General features: G+C 47.1%; 1 protein-coding gene across 2 annotated transcripts in view; it reads right to left on the minus strand.

Moving 5' to 3' along the window:
* Positions 1 to 24267, minus strand: part of CACNA1S (calcium voltage-gated channel subunit alpha1 S) — a 397379-nt gene that overhangs the window by 250802 nt on the left and 122310 nt on the right. For both annotated transcript variants that reach the window (XM_088445772.1, XM_088445773.1), the window contains exons 12-13: positions 19441 to 19666; positions 13572 to 13779 (exon numbers count right to left, since the gene is read on the minus strand). In XM_088445772.1, coding sequence (XP_088301898.1) covers positions 13572 to 13779; positions 19441 to 19666 — 434 coding nt within the window. The remainder of the gene's footprint in view (positions 1 to 13571; positions 13780 to 19440; positions 19667 to 24267) is intronic.

A 24267-nucleotide genomic window follows, 5' to 3' on the forward strand; every position in this document is an offset into this window, starting at 1 on the left:
CTGATGGGGACATGTCTACAGGGGGCACCACTCCTGGGGGTACTACTACTGGCGTTTGAGAGATAGGCCACACCGTCTGCGTCTTGTGACAGCTAGGCCACACCCCATTTTTTGAGAGCGCGCCTCCGGCGCGCGCATGCTGTCTATCTTTTGTTTGGCTACATATATTTTTCAGTGCTTTGCCTCTGACAGGTTAGCTAGGGGTACTCAGTATTCACAGTGGCTGTCATTCTGTGGTCTTTCGAGATCACGCTCCCTTACTGTGATACCACACCCCCTCACGATGAGGCCGTGCCCACGCCACAATATTACTGCTTCGAGGGGGGGGTGCGCATTTTGACTGCTCGCACTGGGAGCCTCAGACCCTAGAAACTGCCCTGGGCGCCCTGAAACTTTGCACCGGCCCTGTGTGGCACAATGTATTATACAGGGCATTACTGCTTGTGGCATAATGTGTTATACAGGGCATTATTGCTTGTAGTATAATGTATTATAAAGGGCATTACTGCGTGTGGCATAATGTGTTATACAGGGCATTACTACATGCAGGGCCGCCATCAGGGGGGGACTGCCGGTACTATAGTCCCGGGCCCCGGCAGAGAGGGGGCCCGGCCGGCAGCAGAGTGCATAAGGACTAGCGGTATTTTGAAGTTGGTGCCAGCAGCGAGTTAGCTGGTGAACCGGAAGCCAATCAGGAGCGCCCGCAGCGGCGGCTCCTGATTGGCTGCCAGTTTGCGAGTTTTATTGGCTCGCGTCTGGCACCAAATCGAAATGCCGCTAGTCCTTATGCACTCTGCTGCAGGCCGGGCCCCCTCTCTGTCTGGGACTTGGGGTGAGTGTAAGCAGCAACGAGGAGCAGCAGCAGCATCATGGCAACCACCTGCCTGTGAGGAGAGGCTGGCCGGAAGAGAGCAGCTGAGGGAAGGGGGAGCAGCAGCGGCGGGGAAGAGGCTATCTACAGCCGACGTCCATGCCATATGAAGTTAAGAGAAAGTGCCCTCTCGGGCAGGAGAGGCGGCGGGGGATCCCACTTGCCATCCAGTTATTCCTGCTACAGATACCAGGTACCGAGACTTCCATTGTCACACCTTCACTTTGCTCTCAATCTCTCAGCCTGCACCCTCACCCTTCACAATGTACCCTCAGCCTGCACTCTCACCCTGCACCCTTCACCCTGTACTCTCACCCTTCACCCTCAGCCTGCACTCTCACCCTGTACCCTCAGCCTGCACTCTCACCCTGCACCCTCACCCTGTACCCTCAGCCTGCACTCTCACCCTTCACCCTCAGCCTGCACTCTCACCCTGCACCCTTCACCCTCAGCCTGCACTCTCACCCTGTACCCTTCACCCTGCACCCTCAGCCTGCACTCTCACCCTGTACCCTTCACCCTCACCCTGCACCCTCAGCCTGCACTCTCACCCTTCACCCTCAGCCTGCACTCTCACCCTGTACCCTTCACCCTCACACTGCACCCTCAGCCTGCACCTTCACCCTCAGCCTGCACTCTCACCCTGCACCTTCACCCTCAGCCTGCACCCTCACCCTTCACCCTCAGCCTGCACTCTCACCCTTCACCCTCACCCTGCACTCGCACCCTCACCCTTCACCCTCACCCTCAGCCTGCACTCTCACCCTGTACCCTCAGCCTGAACTCTCACCCTGCACCCTCACCCTTCACCCTCACCCTGTACCCTCAGCCTGCACTCTCACCCTTCACCCTGTACTCTCACCCTGTACCCTCAGCCTGCACTCTCACCCTGCACCCTCAGCCTGCACTCTCACCCTGCACCCTCAGCCTGCACTCTCACCCTGCACCCTCACCCTTCACCCTCAGCCTGCACTCTCACCCTGCACCCTTCACCCTCAGCCTGCACTCTCACCCTGCACTCTCACCCTGCACTCTCACCCTGCACCCTTCACCCTCACCCTGCACTCTCACCCTGCACCCTCACCCTGCACCCTCACCCTTCACCCTCAGCCTGCACTCTCACCCTTTACCCTTCACCCTCACCCTGCACCCTTCACTTTCACCCTGCACCCTCACCCTGTACCCTCACCTGCACCCTTCACTTTCACCCTGCACCCTCACCCTGTACCCTCACCCTGCACCCTCACCCTGCACCCACACCCTTCACCCTCAGCCTGCACTCTCACCCTTTACCCTGCACCCTTCACCCTGCACCCTTCACCCTGCACCCTCGCCCTGCACCCTCACCCTGTACCCTCACCCTGCACCCTCACCCTCACCCTGCACTCTCACCCTGCACTCTCACCCTGTACCCTCACCCTTCACCCTCACCCTGTACCCTCAGCCTGCACTCTCACCCTGTACCCTCAGCCTGCACCCTCAGCCTGCACCCTTCACCCTCACCCTGCACTCTCACCCTGCACTCTCACCCTGCACTCTCACCCTGCACCCTTCACCCTGCACTCTCACCCTCACCTTACTCCCACACCTTTCTCTAAACTGGTTTACCCACCATTGATGCCTTACCTCCACTGTAGCTCCAACCACATTCACAGCAACTCCCACCTCTGACAAACTGTCCCCCCTCCCGCCCAAAGTAAGGGGCCCTGTCTGTTTTGACAGTCTGGGGCCCCACAATTTCTGATGGCAGCCCTGACTGCATGTGGCATAATGTATTATAAAGGGCATCACTGCAAGTGGCATAACTACTGCGTGTGGCATAATGTATTATAAAGGGCATTACTGCATGTGGCATAATGTGTTATACAGGGCATTATTGCTTGTAGTATAATGTATTATAAAGGGCATTACTGCGTGTGGCATAATGTGTTATACAGGGCATTACTGCATGTGGCATAATGTATTATAAAGGGCATTACTGCAAGTGGCATAACTACTGCGTGTGGCATAATGTATTATAAAGGGCATTACTGCATGTGGCATAATGTGTTATACAGGGCATTATTGCTTGTAGTATAATGTATTATAAAGGGCATTACTGCGTGTGGCATAATGTGTTATACAGGGCATTACTGCATGTGGCATAATGTATTATAAAGGGCATTACTGCAAGTGGCATAACTACTGCGTGTGGCATAATGTATTATAAAGGGCATTACTGCATGTGGCATAATGTGTTATTCAGGGCATTACTGCGTATGGTATAATGTGTTAAAAAGGCCATTACTGCGTGTGGCATAATGTGTTATAAATGGCATTACTGAGTGTGGCATAATGTGTTATACAGGGCATTACTGTGTAAGACATACTATGCAAGGCGCATTACTGCTCATGGCAATAATGCACCATGAAGGGAGAGATTGGGGGAAGCCCAGCATCCCCGTAAGTGCTGGACACACCCCAAAGTGTGATGAATTGGGGGTGTTCTTCAAGGACAAGGCCCCTCCCCTCCCCGATCAGCCACCCCCCATTTCTGGAGGCTTTGGCACGCACAGAGGAATGCCATCTATAAAATATTTCTTTTTTGTAGGGGGGGGGGGGGGCGCAACTGCAAACTTGCTCCACAATATCTAGATTCGTCCCTGTACACACACATCCTCTAGTAGCCACCTATATATGGGAAGGCAAAGATCCTTGCTACTTTGTCCTTGGTAGTCTGAGGCAATTCATTGGACAATATGGGGCATATTTTTGTTTTGACAGTCTGGGGCCCCACAATTTCTGATGGCAGCCCTGACTGCATGTGGCATAATGTATTATAAAGGGCATCACTGCAAGTGGCATAACTACTGCGTGTGGCATAATGTATTATAAAGGGCATTACTGCATGTGGCATAATGTGTTATACAGGGCATTATTGCTTGTAGTATAATGTATTATAAAGGGCATTACTGCGTGTGGCATAATGTGTTATACAGGGCATTACTACATGCAGGGCCGCCATCAGGGGGGGACTGCCGGTACTATAGTCCCGGGCCCCGGCAGAGAGGGGGCCCGGCCGGCAGCAGAGTGCATAAGGACTAGCGGTATTTTGAAGTTGGTGCCAGCAGCGAGTTAGCTGGTGAACTGGAAGCCAATCAGGATGACGCCCGCAGCGGCGGCTCCTGATTGGCTGCCAGTTTGCGAGTTTTATTGGCTCGCGTCTGGCACCAAATCGAAATGCCGCTAATCCTTATGCACTCTGCTGCCGGCCGGGCCCCCTCTCTGTCTGGGACTTGGGGTGAGTGTAAGCAGCAACGAGGAGCAGCAGCAGCATCATGGCAACCACCTGCCTGTGAGGAGAGGCTGGCCGGAAGAGAGCAGCTGAGGGAAGGGGGAGCAGCAGCGGCGGGGAAGAGGCTATCTACAGCCGACGTCCATGCCATATGAAGTTAAGAGAAAGTGCCCTCTCGGGCAGGAGAGGCGGCGGGGGATCCCACTTCCCATCCAGTTATTCCTGCTACAGATACCAGGTACCGAGACTTCCATTGTCACACCTTCACTTTGCTCTCAATCTCTCAGCCTGCACCCTCACCCTTCACAATGTACCCTCAGCCTGCACTCTCACCCTGCACCCTTCACCCTGTACTCTCACCCTTCACCCTCAGCCTGCACTCTCACCCTGTACCCTCAGCCTGCACTCTCACCCTGTACCCTCAGCCTGCACCCTCAGCCTGCACCCTTCACCCTCACCCTGCACCCTGCACTCTCACCCTGCACTCTCACCCTGCACTCTCACCCTGCACCCTTCACCCTGCACTCTCACCCTCACCTTACTCCCACACCTTTCTCTAAACTGGTTTACCCACCATTGATGCCATACCTCCACTGTAGCTCCAACCACATTCACAGCAACACCCACCTCTGACAAACTGTCCCCCCTCCCGCCCAAAGTAAGGGGCCCTGTCTGTTTTGACAGTCTGGGGCCCCACAATTTCTGATGGCAGCCCTGACTGCATGTGGCATAATGTATTATAAAGGGCATCACTGCAAGTGGCATAACTACTGCGTGTGGCATAATGTATTATAAAGGGCATTACTGCATGTGGCATAATGTGTTATACAGGGCATTATTGCTTGTAGTATAATGTATTATAAAGGGCATTACTGCGTGTGGCATAATGTGTTATACAGGGCATTACTGCATGTGGCATAATGTATTATAAAGGGCATTACTGCAAGTGGCATAACTACTGCGTGTGGCATAATGTATTATAAAGGGCATTACTGCATGTGGCATAATGTGTTATACAGGGCATTATTGCTTGTAGTATAATGTATTATAAAGGGCATTACTGCGTGTGGCATAATGTGTTATACAGGGCATTACTGCATGTGGCATAATGTATTATAAAGGGCATTACTGCAAGTGGCATAACTACTGCGTGTGGCATAATGTATTATAAAGGGCATTTCTGCATGTGGCATAATGTGTTATTCAGGGCATTACTGCGTATGGTATAATGTGTTAAAAAGGCCATTACTGCGTGTGGCATAATGTGTTATAAATGGCATTACTGAGTGTGGCATAATGTGTTATACAGGGCATTACTGTGTAAGACATACTATGCAAGGCGCATTACTGCTCATGGCAATAATGCACCATGAAGGGAGAGATTTTGGGAAGCCCAGCATCCCCGTAAGTGCTGGACACACCCCAAAGTGTGATGAATTGGGGGTGTTCTGCAAGGACAAGGCCCCTCCCCTCCCCGATCAGCCACCCCCCATTTCTGGAGGCTTTGGCGCGCACAGAGGAATGCCATCTATAAAATATTTCTTTTTTGTAGGGGGGGGGGGGGGGGCGCAACTGCAACTTGCTCCACAATATCTAGATTCGTCCCTGTACACACACATCCTCTAGTAGCCACCTATATATGGGAAGGCAAAGATCCTTGCTACTTTGTCCTTGGTAGTCTGAGGCAATTCATTGGACAATATGGGGCATATTTTTGTTTTGACAGTCTGGGGCCCCACAATTTCTGATGGCAGCCCTGACTGCATGTGGCATAATGTATTATAAAGGGCATCACTGCAAGTGGCATAACTACTGCGTGTGGCATAATGTATTATAAAGGGCATTACTGCATGTGGCATAATGTGTTATACAGGGCATTATTGCTTGTAGTATAATGTATTATAAAGGGCATTACTGCGTGTGGCATAATGTGTTATACAGGGCATTACTACATGCAGGGCCGCCATCAGGGGGGGACTGCCGGTACTATAGTCCCGGGCCCCGGCAGAGAGGGGGCCCGGCCGGCAGCAGAGTGCATAAGGACTAGCGGTATTTTGAAGTTGGTGCCAGCAGCGAGTTAGCTGGTGAACCGGAAGCCAATCAGGAGCGCCCGCAGCGGTGGCTCCTGATTGGCTGCCAGTTTGCGAGTTTTATTGGCTCGCGTCTGGCACCAAATCGAAATGCCACTAGTCCTTATGCACTCTGCTGCCGGCCGGGCCCCCTCTCTGTCTGGGACTTGGGGTGAGTGTAAGCAGCAACGAGGAGCAGCAGCAGCATCATGGCAACCACCTGCCTGTGAGGAGAGGCTGGCCGGAAGAGAGCAGCTGAGGGAAGGGGGAGCAGCAGCGGCGGGGAAGAGGCTATCTACAGCCGACGTCCATGCCATATGAAGTTAAGAGAAAGTGCCCTCTCGGGCAGGAGAGGCGGCGGGGGATCCCACTTCCCATCCAGTTATTCCTGCTACAGATACCAGGTACCGAGACTTCCATTGTCACACCTTCACTTTGCTCTCAATCTCTCAGCCTGCACCCTCACCCTTCACAATGTACCCTCAGCCTGCACTCTCACCCTGCACCCTTCACCCTGTACTCTCACCCTTCACCCTCAGCCTGCACTCTCACCCTGTACCCTCAGCCTGCACTCTCACCCTGCACCCTCACCCTGTACCCTCAGCCTGCACTCTCACCCTTCACCCTCAGCCTGCACTCTCACCCTGCACCCTTCACCCTCAGCCTGCACTCTCACCCTGTACCCTTCACCCTGCACCCTCAGCCTGCACTCTCACCCTTCACCCTCAGCCTGCACTCTCACCCTGTACCCTTCACCCTCACACTGCACCCTCAGCCTGCACCTTCACCCTCAGCCTGCATTCTCACCCTGCACCTTCACCCTCAGCCTGCACCCTCACCCTTCACCCTCAGCCTGCACTCTCACCCTTCACCCTCACCCTGCACTCGCACCCTCACCCCTCACCCTCAGCCTGCACTCTCACCCTTTACCCTCAGCCTGGACTCTCACCCTGCACCCTCACCCTTCACCCTCACCCTGTACCCTCAGCCTGCACTCTCACCCTTCACCCTGTACTCTCACCCTGTACCCTCAGCCTGCACTCTCACCCTGCACCCTCAGCCTGCACTCTCACCCTGCACCCTCAGCCTGTTCTCTCACCCTGCACCCTTCACCCTCAGCCTGCACTCTCACCCTGCACCCTTCACCCTCAGCCTGCACTCTCACCCTGCACTCTCACCCTGCACCCTTCACCCTGCACCCTCAGCCTGCACTCTCACCCTGCACCCTCACCCTGCACCCTCACCCTTCACCCTCAGCCTGCACTCTCACCCTTTACCCTTCACCCTCACCCTGCACCCTTCACTTTCACCCTGCACCCTCACCCTGTACCCTCACCTGCACCCTTCACTTTCACCCTGCACCCTCACCCTGTACCCTCACCCTGCACCCTCACCCTGCACCCTCACCCTTCACCCTCAGCCTGCACTCTCACCCTTTACCCTGCACCCTTCACCCTGCACCCTTCACCAGGCACCCTCACCCTGCACCCTCACCCTGTACCCTCACCCTGCACCCTCACCCTCAGCCTGCACTCTCACCCTGCACTCTCACCCTGTACCCTCACCCTTCACCCTCACCCTGTACCCTCAGCCTGCACTCTCACCCTGTACCCTCAGCCTGCACCCTCAGCCTGCACCCTTCACCCTCACCCTGCACCCTGCACTCTCACCCTGCACTCTCACCCTGCACTCTCACCCTGCACCCTTCACCCTGCACTCTCACCCTCACCTTACTCCCACACCTTTCTCTAAACTGGTTTACCCACCATTGATGCCATACCTCCACTGTAGCTCCAACCACATTCACAGCAACACCCACCTCTGACAAACTGTCCCCCCTCCCGCCCAAAGTAAGGGGCCCTGTCTGTTTTGACAGTCTGGGGCCCCACAATTTCTGATGGCAGCCCTGACTGCATGTGGCATAATGTATTATAAAGGGCATCACTGCAAGTGGCATAACTACTGCGTGTGGCATAATGTATTATAAAGGGCATTACTGCACGTGGCATAATGTGTTATACAGGGCATTATTGCTTGTAGTATAATGTATTATAAAGGGCATTACTGCGTGTGGCATAATGTGTTATACAGGGCATTACTGCATGTGGCATAATGTATTATAAAGGGCATTACTGCAAGTGGCATAACTACTGCGTGTGGCATAATGTATTATAAAGGGCATTACTGCATGTGGCATAATGTGTTATTCAGGGCATTACTGCGTATGGTATAATGTGTTAAAAAGGCCATTACTGCGTGTGGCATAATGTGTTATAAATGGCATTACTGAGTGTGGCATAATGTGTTATACAGGGCATTACTGTGTAAGACATACTATGCAAGGCGCATTACTGCTCATGGCAATAATGCACCATGAAGGGAGAGATTGGGGGAAGCCCAGCATCCCCGTAAGTGCTGGACACACCCCAAAGTGTGATGAATTGGGGGTGTTCTGCAAGGACAAGGCCCCTCCCCTCCCCGATCAGCCACCCCCCATTTCTGGAGGCTTTGGCGCGCACAGAGGAATGCCATCTATAAAATATTTCTTTTTTGTAGGGGGGGGGGGCGCAACTGCAAACTTGCTCCACAATATCTAGATTCGTCCCTGTACACACACATCCTCTAGTAGCCACCTATATATGGGAAGGCAAAGATCCTTGCTACTTTGTCCTTGGTAGTCTGAGGCAATTCATTGGACAATATGGGGCATATTTTTCAACACTATTTTTAGGATTCTCCCTGAAAACAACAGTTTTTGGAGAATGCACGTAAAAATGAAGTATCCTCAGAATGTAAAAATATTTCTGCTGTGGTCCCATTGTTTTTGTTTGCATAAGCAGGTTTCTATGGGGGCTGCTAAAATATGAAATGCACCAAGCTCCAGAAAAGCATGCAAAAGATCTGGCTAGGAATTTTAGTCCTGTAGATTCTCCCATGAAACCACTTGCGAGTGGACACAGATGATGAGCCTCAGCAAACTAGGTAATTTGGCGTGTCATTTTGAATATGTCATAACTGTCACAGAATTGGCTTAAATAGAAAAAGTTTTTTTTACTAAGGGGGAGATGTACTTAGCCTTGGAGAGAGTTAAAGTGGAGAGAGATAAATTATCAACCAATCAGCCCTATCTGCCATTTTACAGACTGTACTTTCTCTATCTCAACTTTATCTCTCTCCAAGCGGTGATACATATCCCCCTAATCCTTTTGTAGGATATTAGCTCTAGAAAGAGAATAAACTACAAAACAGAGAGAACACCACAGAAAAGAAATGAGAAATAACACCAAACTTCATACTATACTTTTCTTGTGTAGGAGATGTAAGGCCTGATATAGAGTCGCATGCAAAGCAGCCACATATGCAGCCTAATTTCTTGCTTGAAAACAGCTGCTGATTTCTGCCCATATTCAGTGTTACTTACATCTGTACTCCTGCCCCTATACATCCGCTTGTGAGAGCAGCATCATCATTATCAAGATTTACACCAGCGATGTCCTGATTCTGACTTTAAAAAAAATTACTGCTTTAAATGTAGTGATTATATCGAAATCACATTGGATCCAGCAAATCTGAAACTATTACATATACCACACAGTTGAAAAGTATTCCCCCATATCTTTTTTTCTTTTATATAATGATTTAGAAATTGAAGTCTGAGTAATCCAGGTTCGTCAGTTCTACATACGGATACGTGCTTGAGTGTTGACGATGGTAGTTACAGAGGGCCTGATTCATAATGGATCGCTATTGCGATTGCAGCTCCGTAATCACACGCAGGTCTGCTGCGAAAATATGCTAATGATTTCAATCACAATGCCGTCGCCCTGCAAGCATAGAGATGCCCTCTGCTCCCGCTACCGCTATCTCTCATCACTAATACCTTACAAACCTTCAGAAACATCAGTAACATCGAGTACCATCGGTCCCTCATGCAAAATTACAGCAGTTCTGACTACACTTAGAAATTGCTAACTTTGTTGCATGCAGTAAGTACTCAAGCTACATATGTTTCACAATGGCTAATTTATGCATGCCCATGCAATGGCGTTCAAACGGACAGGCACGCCTGCTTTTCATCCGACCACTCCCAAGTCACCACCCCCAAACGCTCACTGCCTTTCAATCACCCTGCGATGCCTCTTCTCGGTCTCCGTGATCGCAGTGCGATCGCAGTGGTGCCTTCACGCATACGCATGTGCAGTACGTAGCAATCGGTCATCTGTGTATGCTTTTGCAATAGCAATCCATGATGAATCAGGCCCAGAGTTGGAAATGAAGATAATTATGATCAATACTTTCAATCCTCATCACTCATGATCCAATCAGTGTAATAGTGCTGTCACGACTTTGGCATGTTGTAATTGTGTGATTAATGAGACCACATCCTGACTAATTAACTTTATATACTCCAATACTGCCAATATTATATTTAGAAAACGGTGAATAAGTGGCTTAGACAAAAACTGGGGTCATAAATAAACCAGCCTAAACCTGAGGCAGAGGCATACTATGTTGGTCTCAATGGTATGGTATAAGGATCAAATGAGCACATGTCACTTTAATCAGTGTATCTTTAATACACTACTAGGATCTGTATGTTCATAGGATGCTTATCTAATAAAGGAATGAAACATCCTGTTAAGCTGGGCATCCACTATACAATTTTCTGTCGGTTATCTGTCCAATCTGGCTGGTTGGAATGAAAACCTGGTAATGTATGGGAGCAAATGACAATAGTCCATTTACTCACAAACACTGAAAAACAGCCAAACATGGTTGTTCAGACAAATTGGTTAAAACACACAAATGTAACCAATTTGAACAATTTTTTTTGTTCTTTTTTCAGTGTTTAAAACCATATGATCGACTGTCATTTGCTCCCATAAATTACCAGGTTTTCATTCCAACCAGCCAGTTTGGACAGATATCTGACAGAAAATTGTATAGTGGATGCCCAGACACTGCAAATAATATTTATTATTGATGTACTAGAATAATGACAAGTTAAAGAATTATGTGTACAGGTGAAGAGTCGGGTCTGCATAGACCCGGCTTTCCCGGCGTGTAAGTGGTCGCTTGGAGATGACGTCATCTCCAAGCGCCACTGAGGCCGGCTTGCAGCGCACTCAAGGTCATACGCCCGTGGTAAACCCTGCTATTTACCTGGGTTGGATTTCCGGGTCACTGACCCGGCTATCCAACCCTCTCCCCTTTTACACCAATGAGCTGCCCGGGTTGACCCTTCAATAACCAATTCATGAACCAAAACCCCACTATTTATTATTATTGTTAGTTAATATGGTGAGCGCAGAGCCCCTGTAATATATATATATATATATATATATATATACACAGTCAGGTGCATAAATATTGGGACATTGACAGAATTTTCATATTTTGGCCTCTATTCACCACCACAATGGCTTTGAAATGAAACAAGCAAGATGTGCTTTAACTGCAGACTTTCAGATTTAATTTGAGGGCAATTACATCCAAATCAGGTGAACGGTGTAGGAATTACAACGGTTACTATATGTGCCTTCCACTTTTTAAGGGGCCAAAAGTAATGGGACTATCAACTCAAAAGCTATTTCATTGGCAGGTGTGGGCTATTCCCTCGTTATTTCATTATCAATTAAGCAGGTAAAAGGTCTGGAGTTGATTCTAGGTGTGACATTTGCATTTGGAATCAGTTGCTGTTGACTCTCAATATGAGGTCCAAAGAGCTGTCACTATCAGTGAAGCAAGCCATCATTAGGCTGAAAAATCTAAACAAACCCATCAGAGAGATAGCAAAAACATTAGGTGTGGCCAAATCAACTGTTTGGAACATTCTTAAATAGAAAGAACGCACCGGAAAGCTCAGCAGCACCAAAAGACCCGGAAGACCACGGAAAACAACTGTGGTGGATGACAGAAGAATTATTTCCCTGGTGAAGAAAAACCCCTTCACAACAGTTGGCCAAATCAAGAACACTCTCCAGGAGGTAGGTGTATATGTGTCAACATCAACAATCAAAAGAAGACTTCACAAGAGTGAATATAGAGGGTTCACCACAAGATGTAAACCATTGGTGAGCCACAAAAACAGGAAGACCAGATTAGAGTTTGCCAAACAACATCTAAAAAAGCAATTACCGTTCTGGAACAACATCCTATGGACAGATGAGACAAAGATCAACTTGTACCAGAGTGATGGGAAGAGAAGAGTATGGAGAAGGAAAGGAACTGCTCATGATCCAAAACATACCACCTCATCAGTGAAGCATGGTGGTGGTAGTGTCATGGCATGGGCATGTATGGCTGCCAATGGAACTGGTTCCCTTGTATTTATTGATGATGTGACTGCTGACAAAAGCAGCAGAATGAATTCTGAAGTGTTTTCGGCAATATTATATGCTCATATTCAGTCAAATGCTTCAGAACTCATTGGACGGCGCTTCACAGTGCAGATGGACAATGACCCGAAGCATACTGCAAAAGCAACCAAAGAGTTTTTTAAGGCTAAAAAGTGGAATGTTATGCAATGGCCAAGTCAATCCCCTGACCTGAATCCGATTGAGTATGCATTTCACTTGATGAAGACAAAACTGAAAGGAAAATGCCCCAAGAACAAGCAGGAACTGAAGACATTTGCAGTAGAGGCTTGGCAGAGCATCACCAGGGATGAAACCCAGCGTCTGGTGATGTCTATGCGTTCCAGACTTCAGGCTGTAATTACTTGCAAAGGATTTGCAACAAAGTATTAAAAAGTGAAAGTTAGATTTAGGATTGTTTAGTTTGTCCCATTACTTTTGGCCCCTTAAAAAGTGGGAGGCACATATAGAAACCGTTGTAATTCCTACACCGTTCACCTGATTTGGATGTAATTACCCTCAAATTAAATGTGGAAGTCTGCAGTTAAAGCACATCTTGTTTGTTTCATTTCAAAGCCATTGTGGTGGTGAATAGAGGCCAAAATATGAAATTTCTGTCAATGTTCCAATATTTATGCACCTGACTGTGTATATATATATATATATATATATATATATATATACATATACATATACATATACATATATATACTGTAGATATAGATAGACATAGTAAGTTTTTTTTTAAACTGTAGAACACTATTTTTTTTCAAATATGTCCCCAAAATTTTTTATGTTTTTATTATCAAAATTTTTTTACTGAATCAGGTTTAGGTAATATTTACATGATAATAATAATCTGACAATCTTGGGGGCATTTTTAGAAAACTATTAACCAGTTGAGTGGATAAAATTTCCTTTGTTTATTTTATCTTCCCATCACTACTACTACTATATATTTCTATTTCTCTTTTGTAGTAAATATGTTTGTTATGGTGCACCTGAAAGACAGTGATTAGTGCTTGAGGGAAATTGTCAAAAGTGCTTCTCCGTATTTCTGTATCCTCAAAGTCAAACTTTCCACCAAACATCTGCATCCCGAGGAGGGCAAAGATGATCATGAAGAGGAAAAGCAGGAGGAGGAGAGATGCAATTGAACGCACAGAGTTGAGCAAAGAAACCACCAGGTTGTTCAGGGAGGTCCAGTATCTGAAACACAAATTGACAAACTAGGGTGAAAAGGAGCACATATTTATAATTTATATATAATAGAACAGCAGCACATCACTGTCTCACTGACAGACATTTCTGACAGAATAATTTCAAGAAATGTCCAATGTTCTTCATAACTCACCTAACCTGACATTCATTTTCACCAAAGAACTTGAACAGGACTTACCTGAGCAGACACTTCAGAATCCAGGCAGAGCAAAATGTGAGTAGACATGCCAGCCTTGACCCTGAAGCAGCATTAAGGACTTCCTGCCAGTACAATTCACTGTACAACACATGCTTTCTTTCCAAAATGAACCACTCTTAAAGTGACAGTATTCATTAATTTCAACTGTTTAAGCAGCCCAACTATTGTATCTCCTAATCTGTTTCACCCTACATCATCTCCATAGAATTATTTTGTCACAACAATTTTATAATAGATATATACCACTCTTGGGTGTGCGGTCGCGCTCTACTATACGCTTGTTGTGGGTGGTATGCACACCAATGCAATGCATTTAACTGGATAACAGTGTAAGTGAATAAAACAGTTGAACATTTAGAATAGGCTGTTTAAACAATTGAACATTAATGACTACTGTCACTGTAAGAGAGTGGCGTAACTAGGGAAGGGTCGCTGGGGCATGTGTCCTGGGCACCGTGGGACCGGCATCGTGCGGGGTGTGTGTGTATGCGTGCTGCTGGCCATTGTACAGGCCCGCCCTAGTCAGCCAGTGTACTACAGACTGCAGTGAATGCGGTCACACTACACATTTACACACACATCTAGCGATGTGTGTTTCAGCAGTCAACGAGAGTCAGACAGACTCTCACTGGCTGCTGCGCCCACTGCTGGAGCCTGCAGTGGGTGATGAGAGAGACGTCATGACGTCTCTCCCATAATGCAGAGCGGGACCGAGTGGGAGGACGGAGATGGAGGAGCAGCGGCAGGAGCAGGGATTCAGGTAAGCTTGTTTTTATGTTTTGTGTGTGTATGTGTGTGATAAGTATGGGGTCCTGCATAATGGGCAGCACTACTGGGGGGCACTGTGTAATGGTGGGTACACACTACACGATATGCTCCCTGAGCGATATCGTGTAGTGTTGTCCCCGGCAGGCTGTGCTCAATGTCGTTCATGACATTGAGCACAGCCGCTGAACGATATCATTAACGATATCGTTCAGTGCCGGGCTCTCTCCCCCATTCTCTGACATGCAGCAACCTGACGAGATCGTCAGGTTGGCCTGCATGTCAGCCTGATGAACGATGATGACGAACGACCCGCGGGAATGCGCGTCGTCGTCATCGTTTATCTTTTTGGGGTTAAAAATGGACGATAATTGGACGACTGAATGATAACGATATTGTTATCGTTCAGTCGTCCACTTTATCGCGCAGTGTGTACGCACCATAAGAGGCACTAATGGGGGCCTGGCTGTATAAGGGGGATAACTATTGGGGGCACTGAACACTAATGGGGGCCTGCATAAGGGGGACCACTACTGGGGAGGCACTGTGTAAGGGCACTAATGGGGGCCTGGCTGTATAAGGGGGATCACTACTGGGGGCACTGGACACTAATGGGGGCCTGCATAAGAGGGACCACTACTGGGGGGGTACTGTGTAAGGGGCACTAATGGGGGCCTGGCTGCATAAGGGGTATCACTACTGGGGGCACTGGACACTAATGGGGGCCTGCATAAGGGGGACCACTACTGGGGGGGCACTGTGTAAGGGGCACTAATGGAGGCCTGGCTGCATAAGGGGGACCACTACTGGGGGGACTCAGTAGCGCACGCAGGGGGGGTTTCTGAGTACCCAGAAACCCCCCTGATAGCCAAATTTGATTATCAGAGATGGAGACAGTCTTGTCTCCATCTCTGCACTAGCCGCGGGTGCAATGGAGCTGCCGCAGCTACAGAGACAGAGAGCTCTGATTGGCAGAGCTCTCTGCATAGGATGCGGGGGGATTGAGCCACCGGGAAAAGTTCCAGCTGGGCCGGCCCCATCGTCTCCTCTGTCAGGCCGGTTTACTACCTGCCAGGCCTGCTCAGGCTGCCTGCAGGCCCACCGGCGGCAGTGCTTCCAGGGTTTGCAAAGCTGACACCCTTCCTCCCCACCACCTGCACTCATTGGTGACCGCTGGCGGCGGCAGTGGAAGCGCTCGGGCTTGAAGCCACAGAATCAGTGCCTCAGCATGTGTATTTCAGTGAGGCAGTGAATTGCTGATTTTCTGTGAGCAGTGTCTCTGGACTCTATTTATTATCATTATTTTTACTAAAATAAAGTAAAAAAGGGTGTTTTCACACTCTTTTCACATTATTTTAGTATCACCTAAAGTTACTAAAGGGCAATTGGAGTAGAATTCGTAAAATTCTACTCCAAGCCCTAATTATAACATATTTTTAGTAATCAGATCGCATTTCTCATAGTTGTAATGGGAAATGTGATCTGCCTGGGATTTACTAAAAATAAACTGTGAAAAAATACCGGGGGAAGCCCTGTGATAATAACGCCACCTGGAGGTGGCGTTATCCAGGGTCTCCCCCAGTTACCGGATTCCTGCTCTGCTCTAACAGGCAGAGCAGAGCCCGGAGCCAGCCCCAGTGATCAGCTGTGTGGTCTAAACAGACCGCAAGCTGATCACTGCTAAAGAAAAAAAAATAGTAAAAAAAAAAACTTACCTGAGTCCAGGGACCGAAGATCGGGGCTCTGGTGATGTCCTCCCTCCGGTCAGCTGGCCTCCCATCCTGCACTAGGTCTCGGTCATCACCTGACCGGGTCCCAGTGCAGGATGGGAGATCAGCTGACCGGAGCCATGGAGGACATCGCGGGAGCCCCGATCACCGGAGGTAAGTGTAATTAAAGAAGGGGGTGTCTCGGGGGGAGAAGGGTCGTGATCGCGGGGGACGGGGTCTTAGCGGCGGCCGGTCGACACATGCGTGGGCACTTGTCACGGTATTTTTTGAGAAAATCCAGTGATAAGTGTGCAGAGAGGATTCTCAGGGACAGAGCTTAATCGCAAGCTCTGTCCCTGCAAGGGATTTTTAGTTAATACCTGTGATATTGCCTGAATTCGCAATGCGAATTCAGTCATTAATGTCACAATACAATCTGCATTTTAATGCGGATTGTAGTAAATAGAGCCCTCTGATATTGTTTACACTTGTGGAGTGATACAGCTGTGGCTTTCTGATTAAGTTTAGATAACAGTGGGAAGTATATCAGGCGTTAGGTGTGCAGTCGTTGGGAAATAATGTACGGTTATGTTATCTAGTGAGTTTAAGTATGTACTGGAGGTAAGACCTGTTTAAATATACAACACCATTTTCGAAATAAATTATATACAGTATATATATATATATATATATATATATATATATATATATATGGATCAGCACTCACTTCTTTGATGAAAACAAAAGATCACACTTATTGTGAAAGGTATATCATAATAACGAAAAAAGAAAATTATTCTATTGATTTGACTTTGGCGTTGGACTGATCTTTATGATACACTTTTCACGTTAATATGATCTTTTTGTTTTCAGCAAAAAGATGAGTCCAGATCCTTTCCTGTCTAAAATACTTTATTGTGTGAGTTTATTTTGATTTTTATGGATCTTGCACCATTGCCACAAATGTTTTTTTATTTAAAATAGTTTATTGTTAGGAGAATAGCATATTCAATACACATGGACATGAAAGTCTTCAGGTGCACAACAAAATGGCCAAATATAAGCAATATAGCAAGAGATGCACTTATATTTGCAATAAAATAAATCAAATTAGGTAACAACTGTATACAAAGGAATCAAGCACACATACATATAGTGGGCCAGCAGAAGTTATGGTGGAGGTCAGAAAGGGGGGCCATTGTCAAGAACTTATAAATTAAACCATGAAGTTAGTTGGAAGCATCTCAGCAGGGAGTCTTTAAGTGATGGGGATAGAATATGGACATAAGGCAACCAGGTGGCAAAAATATTTTCAGTGAGGCCTTACTTATTGGTGGATGTCTCTGTCCAGTCCATCGTAAACAAAAATGTAATTCTAGGATGCAATAATGTAAAGACGGGTGGATTAAGGTCAATCCACTGTAATCTAATGTTTTTTTTCATAGCTGTAGCCAGCTTGGTAAGAAGTAACCGATTCTCTTTTGTCAGCCCCGATGAATATGTATTTGTGTATACATTCCAAAAGGCGAACACAAAAGGAATTTTTAAACCTTATTTGATATAATGATTAAGTTCACCCCATCACCCCAATCTGCACTTGGGGACAACCCCATAGGCAGTGCAGAATATCTGTATCAGGGGCTGAACATTTATAACAGTTGGCAATGGGTGCGTCACTATTAATATGTTTCAACATAGGGGTATAATATGCCCTGTGTAAGATTTTGAGGTGCATTTCTGCATAATAGACCAACCCCAATTGTTTATTCATCTTGAGGCAGGATTGATCATTAGTCTTTATAGGAATATGCGAAAAAAACTCCTTCCATCTTTCTAGTCCTGTACTACTTGACTCTAGATCAATAATAGGTTGAACACAAGAATATATAAAGGAGGTAGAGAAAGGGCCATGTGGTAGGCGATGTAATGGCACCATCCAGCCGATAGTCTAAATCCGCTGCCAAAATGCCATGCAACGTGGTCTGAATGTAGGGCATGGCCTGCAAATAAGGAATTAATGGAATAAATATGGAGGGGAATTTCTCTTCTAGCTGAGAGCGTGTGATAGGTTGGAGTGTACTGTCATGTAGAAATTGATAGAGGTAACAAAGAGCACTGGTATGCCAGCATTGGAAATGGGCAGAAATGCCAGGTGGGAAGGAGGATAATTTGGACAAGTGGGATTGGGATCTAATAGTATGCCATGCTCGGCATGTCGTGTTTATTAAAATGTTTTCTCTTGCAGTTGAAGGGAGAGAAAAAGAGTGGGTGTGTAGGAGAGACACCAAGTTATGGTTAGGACTAAATGTCTACTCCATAGAGTGCATAGTATAATTATTAGAGCCCCCAATCCAGTCCATGGCTATACGATAGTTAGCCGCCAGAGCATATTTTCTGAGGCATGGTAAGTTTACACCACCTAAATGCGTATAAATGTTTAACTTAGCAATGTGCCCTCAAAGTAATGTTACAGGATTCCCATTGTAGTGGGTAGCAGGAAAGGATACACAGTCTTTAATCCTGTATATCTCTTCCAGACCCTCTACCATGTGTTCAATATCTACCTAAGTCATGGTACCAATTGTATCAGCATGCATGGTAATCGTGCTTCAATCTGCACAGACGTTGATTCTTATGCAGCAGACCATATTCCTGGTAGTGCGTATTATCTGGCAACATGGAAAAAACAGGTGTTGCACCAACTTTGGTCAAACTTGCTGGAACAGAGGAATGTGTTTTTAGCTGAAAACCACTAACTGTGCATTGTTTCTCTGTTGTCTATGGGTGACTATCGGCTACAAGTTGCCTTGTACTTATAGAGTTTAAACCAAGTTGTTACTACTGTATATGCTGAAGAGCATTTATTTTTAGAAACCTGGTTAGAATAGACTCAGTATTTTATTTTGATCAACAATTGTGATGTGTAACTATATATGGTACACACCTGTGCACCTAAGCTATCTTGCATAGTCTTACCGTGTAATTTTGAATATTCTAAGTAGTCTGATACACCGTAGAACAGATATTCCAAGTGGAGACATGATGTTGCTAGACACCAGCATTACTTCAAGAAGCCCCGTGCAGACCACAAAGCAGTCAAATCGGTTGAAAAGTGACATGAAATATGACTGAAAACCAAGTGCATAAATCTTCAATATCATCTCCATTGTGAACAGAGCAAGCAGCACCTGGTTTGCAATATCTGGAGATAAAGGAAAGAACATTATAAGGTGCAAAGTAGTCTACACACACGCTTGTGGCATAGGTAAACAGTACCTGAAAGTTCTGTGTGATGTTTTGTTACATTGGGAAAGTTTCAGATCTTGCATGAGTCAAACTGTATTCCAACGCTGGTTATTTGAATATTATTTTGAATGCTGTCGTTTTATGGAAGATATTGCCATGGTTTATATATCACTGTTATCAGATGGCAATTTGAGAGAATCTTGTGTGCTGCGTTAAGTGCATCAAATTACTATGTTGGTAACTTGGCTTTTATCAATGAATTGTCAGTATCTGTTGTCTGAGCAGAGATGATTGGTAACTACAAATGACTGCCAGTTACCTTTGCTCATACCACAGATACTGACTATAATATAAAAATAGACACTGTTCCCCTCCCCCTTATTTCTATTGTCATAAAACGTGTCCTTTTTTTTATACTACCCTTTTAACTGCTGCATGCACCTGCATATACAAACCAGCAGTGAATAGACATACCTTTTCTATGTAATCATGGCCACCACCCAGAGCCAGATTAAGGGCCTGATTCAGAGATGGACAGAATTGCAGAGCTGCACAGAAGCAGCTTTGTAATTCCGACCATCTTAATGTAAATACAGAAGGAGGTGTCAGACAATCTCCCATTTCCTGTAACGGTGACTAGCCACACCTCCCGTTCCGTCCCCCAAATGCCACAACATATGAATCATGCAGCGGCTGGGGGGGGGGTCTGCGAGCGTAATCACCCGTTCTACACATGCGAAGAACAAGTCCTGCATTGGCACAGAGCCCTAACCATCGTAGATGTACGTTCATCACCGGATGAACGTACATCTCTGAATCTGGCCCTAAGACCTCAAGGGGCCCTAGGCTACATAGCATACCTCCCAACTGTCCCGCATTCAGCGGGACAGTCCCGTTGTTTTGGGACTGTCCCTCTGTCCCACCAGCGGGATGCAGTGTACCGTGGTATGGGGGAAGTTGTGGGAAGCATACACCGCTGCTCTGCTAGAGCGAGAATAGATGCTGTGATCATGCGCACAGCATCTATTCACAGTACAGGAGGAGGCCCAGGGTAGCCCAGCATCTCAGAGATGCTGGGCACACCCCATTAGTAATGGAAGCGGGATGTGCCACTAGGCCATGCCCCTTTTGGGTAGGCCACACCCCCTTTTCAGGAGCGCGCGCCTTCGGTGTGCAAATGTCTCGATCAGCCTACATCAAATGTTGGGAGGTAAGACATACCGTTTTGGAGCCCCCACCTTGATCCGTTCATACAAAGTATACCTTTTCTAGACAAAATGGAGCTAAAGGCTAAGCTTAAAAAGCACCTCCTCTAACTACAGAAACAAAAAATAAATCATTACTAAATAATAAAGAAACGAAACACATAAGGGTCTATTTAACAATAAGCAGTGATTTTCTGTCATCAGTGCTATCCCCACACAGAGCAAAAACAAATTATCAGTCGCAAGCTCCCCACACAGAGCAAAAACAAATTATCAGTCGCAAGCTCCCCACACAGAGCAAAAACAAATTATCAGTTGCAAGCTCCCCACACAGAGCAAAAACAAATTATCAGTCGCAAGCACCCCAGGACAAAAATTGGTGTCCTACGCCACTGTTTCTGAGTCCCATCAAATAATTTGAGTGGTGAGGGCAGGCAGCAGTTGAAACAGTGCTGAGGGCGGGTAGCATTTGGGGTAGTGGGCATTTAAGGGCAAGCAGCAGTTGGGGCAGAGCTGGGGGTAAAGGCAGTGAAGTTGGGTAGAGCTTGGGGTATAGGGGAGTAAGAGCAGGCAGTGCTTGTGGTAGGGAGGGGGTACATGCAGACAGCAGTTGTGACAGTGCTAATGATCAATGAGGAGGCTAGGGGCAGGCAGTGCTGGGAGTAGGGAGATAGCAAGGGAAGATAGCAGTATGTGAGCAGTGGACATCTTTGCAGTATGTATGTGTGCAAAGCTCTGACTGTGAGGGGGTTAGTACTGCAGCAGAGCACGCTCACTGTCAGGGTATTATAGGGGAAGAGATTTATAGCGCTGATGCAGTCCATTTAGATGGCCATGCTTTTTGCAGATGCCAGGACACAAGGCTATTTTGGGTATAAGAGTCTCATCAGCACAGGGTCACAGTCTCTCAATATGGAGCTATTTCCTGGGGTCACAGCCTTTCAATATGGAGCTGCCTCATGGTAGTAGCGGAACTTGCGAAAGGTGGGCCCAGGAGCAAAAATATGCCATAAGGAGAGGCATTGGGTGGTGGGTAGAGGCAGTGGCCATGGGTGACATAAGGAGAGGCAGTGGAATACAACGTGGCAGGCAGTGGTTGTGGGTGACAGCAGGAAAGGCAGTGGATGACAGTTGGTGGAATCTGGTTTTCTGCTATAAAACGAAACTATTTTATTTTAAATGGACCTGTGCCCCTGTATAAAGCCAGAGGCCTATTAGGGCACTTTCCACTTCACCTGCCAGGCCCCTGTGACAGACCTACACAGTGCCCCTACACCCAGGTGCTGCACAGGGTTTCCCACCCCCCCGCAGACACATATACAAACCCCGCACCCCACGCCATCCAGGTCTTGTACTTACCGAGAGCTGCCTGAATAGTGTGCAGCATCCCGGTAACAGCAGGAGGCAGAGTGTCATAGTAGCAGCAGCACTGTTAAGTAGCTATTGGGGGCCGACAATACTTCTTGCCCTTGGCCAAGACCACTGTTTCTTTCGAAATGGTTGGGTCCAGGGGAAAACATTACGGTTTTAGCAGCCGTAAGCCGTGGACCCCTTAGTCCACGTAGTTCAGCCCCTGCCTCATGGAGTCACCCCGGCGGCGTCAAGTGACTGGGAGGCGAGGTCTCAGGCAGTTATTGAACTAGCAGATGTGCCGTGCGCAGTGCTCATTTTTACAAAGTGAGTCCATCACTGTCTGTAGCGCGTAATACGCGTTATGGTGCGTACTTTGCAATCCCTGCTGACGATGTTGCGCCCTGCGGCTACGGCTATGTGCCTGAGCTGCAGGGACCTAGGGATGGACATCGATGGCTGATGTTTTCAGACCATCAATGTTTTTCTTTTGTTGGTAGTATTTTTAACATTCGATGGTGGCATTCTGATGTTTGCCACCATCAAAGGCAGAATTGGACTGGCACACAGGGGTACAGGGGAATTCACCGGTGGGCCCCACTACCAGAGGGCCCCACCTCCTCTTCTAATGTGAGGTTTCAGACAGTGCACTTGAATACATTCTTACTCTATTTCAGAGTCAGTTAGCTAGGTAGAGCAGGAACATGGATGAACAAACCATACAGTGTCGAAAAGGGAGGGGGTTTTAACCCCCTATTATTCCTCAGCACACTGAATTGTACCTGCAACAATATATGAACACTATATAGTAATAGAATTTCAGAGATATTGGTTGCATGCATTTGCATATACATGGAAAGCTGCTAGGCCTCGTCACGGCTTCTCTGTCAGCCCAGGATGTTACTTTTCACATCACCTTATATGTTTGTTTTTATTCATGTATTTTTTCAAATATATTTTAATCTCTTTCATCACTTATTAATTACTCGCACACATCTATACTTTACACTGCACTGTCACTCTTTTTCCATTTTCGTGTGATGCCCTGGGGGGGCTCCTGGGCTGGATGTTTTTTGGGGTGCTCTGTGCCCCGGACGTGAATCCATTAATGTTAGGGACTGGTAGTGACAGAGAAGCCGTGACGAGGCCTAGCAGCTTTCCATGTACCGTATTTGCAAATGCATGCAACCAATATCTCTGAAATTCTATTACTATATAGTGTTCATATATTGTTGCAGGTACAATTCAGTGTGCTGAGGAACAATAGGGGGTTAAAACCCCTCCCTTTTCTACTTGATATGACCCCTCCCTTTCATGCACCTGAAAATAGTACTACCAGATTGATTAAGCAGCTGCCATTTTTTTGTTTGAAACCATACAGTGTATTATCCATATTGTCTGCAGGCTATGTCCTCTATAATGGTTAGCCAAACCTCTGTTGTGACTGGCCACACCCCTCTGGAGGCTGGCCGCACCCCTTAAACATGGGGTCCTACCACTGCCTAACCCCGGTGGGTCCCTCATGTCCCAGTCCGACACTGATCAAAGGTAATGATTTGATAGTGTTCTGATAGTAGAGCAGCATGCAGTGTCAAAATCAGGATTTCTAGAGGGGGGTTTCCAAATGCTTGATTTTAGAGTGAGTGTGGCCAGTCCATGAAGAGGGCAGAATTAGCACTTAACCAACTTTATTTATGCGTCATACAAAGTTCCAGCATATACAGGACCAGCGATCACAGTAACCCATTAGATGTGGCGGTAGAACCATCCTGCCTGAGCTGAATTCCAGCACCATTCGACGAGGCTGAAGTTAGCTACTTATTCGGCCAGCCTCTTATTCACTTCTTATTTGAGCTCCAGCTTCTTATTCATTTTCCAGCTTCTTATTCAGTACGTTATATTGAAAATAATTTATCATATAGAATCAATAAGCTTACATTTAATAAACAAAATATGGTATTTATTACACAAATTTCAATTGTATTTTGCTTGGCCCACAAAG

The sequence above is a fragment of the Taudactylus pleione genome, unplaced genomic scaffold (genome assembly GCF_031769625.1).
Source record: "Taudactylus pleione unplaced genomic scaffold, aTauple2 ptg000387l, whole genome shotgun sequence".
In the NCBI taxonomy this organism is placed as follows: Eukaryota; Metazoa; Chordata; class Amphibia; order Anura; family Myobatrachidae; genus Taudactylus; species Taudactylus pleione.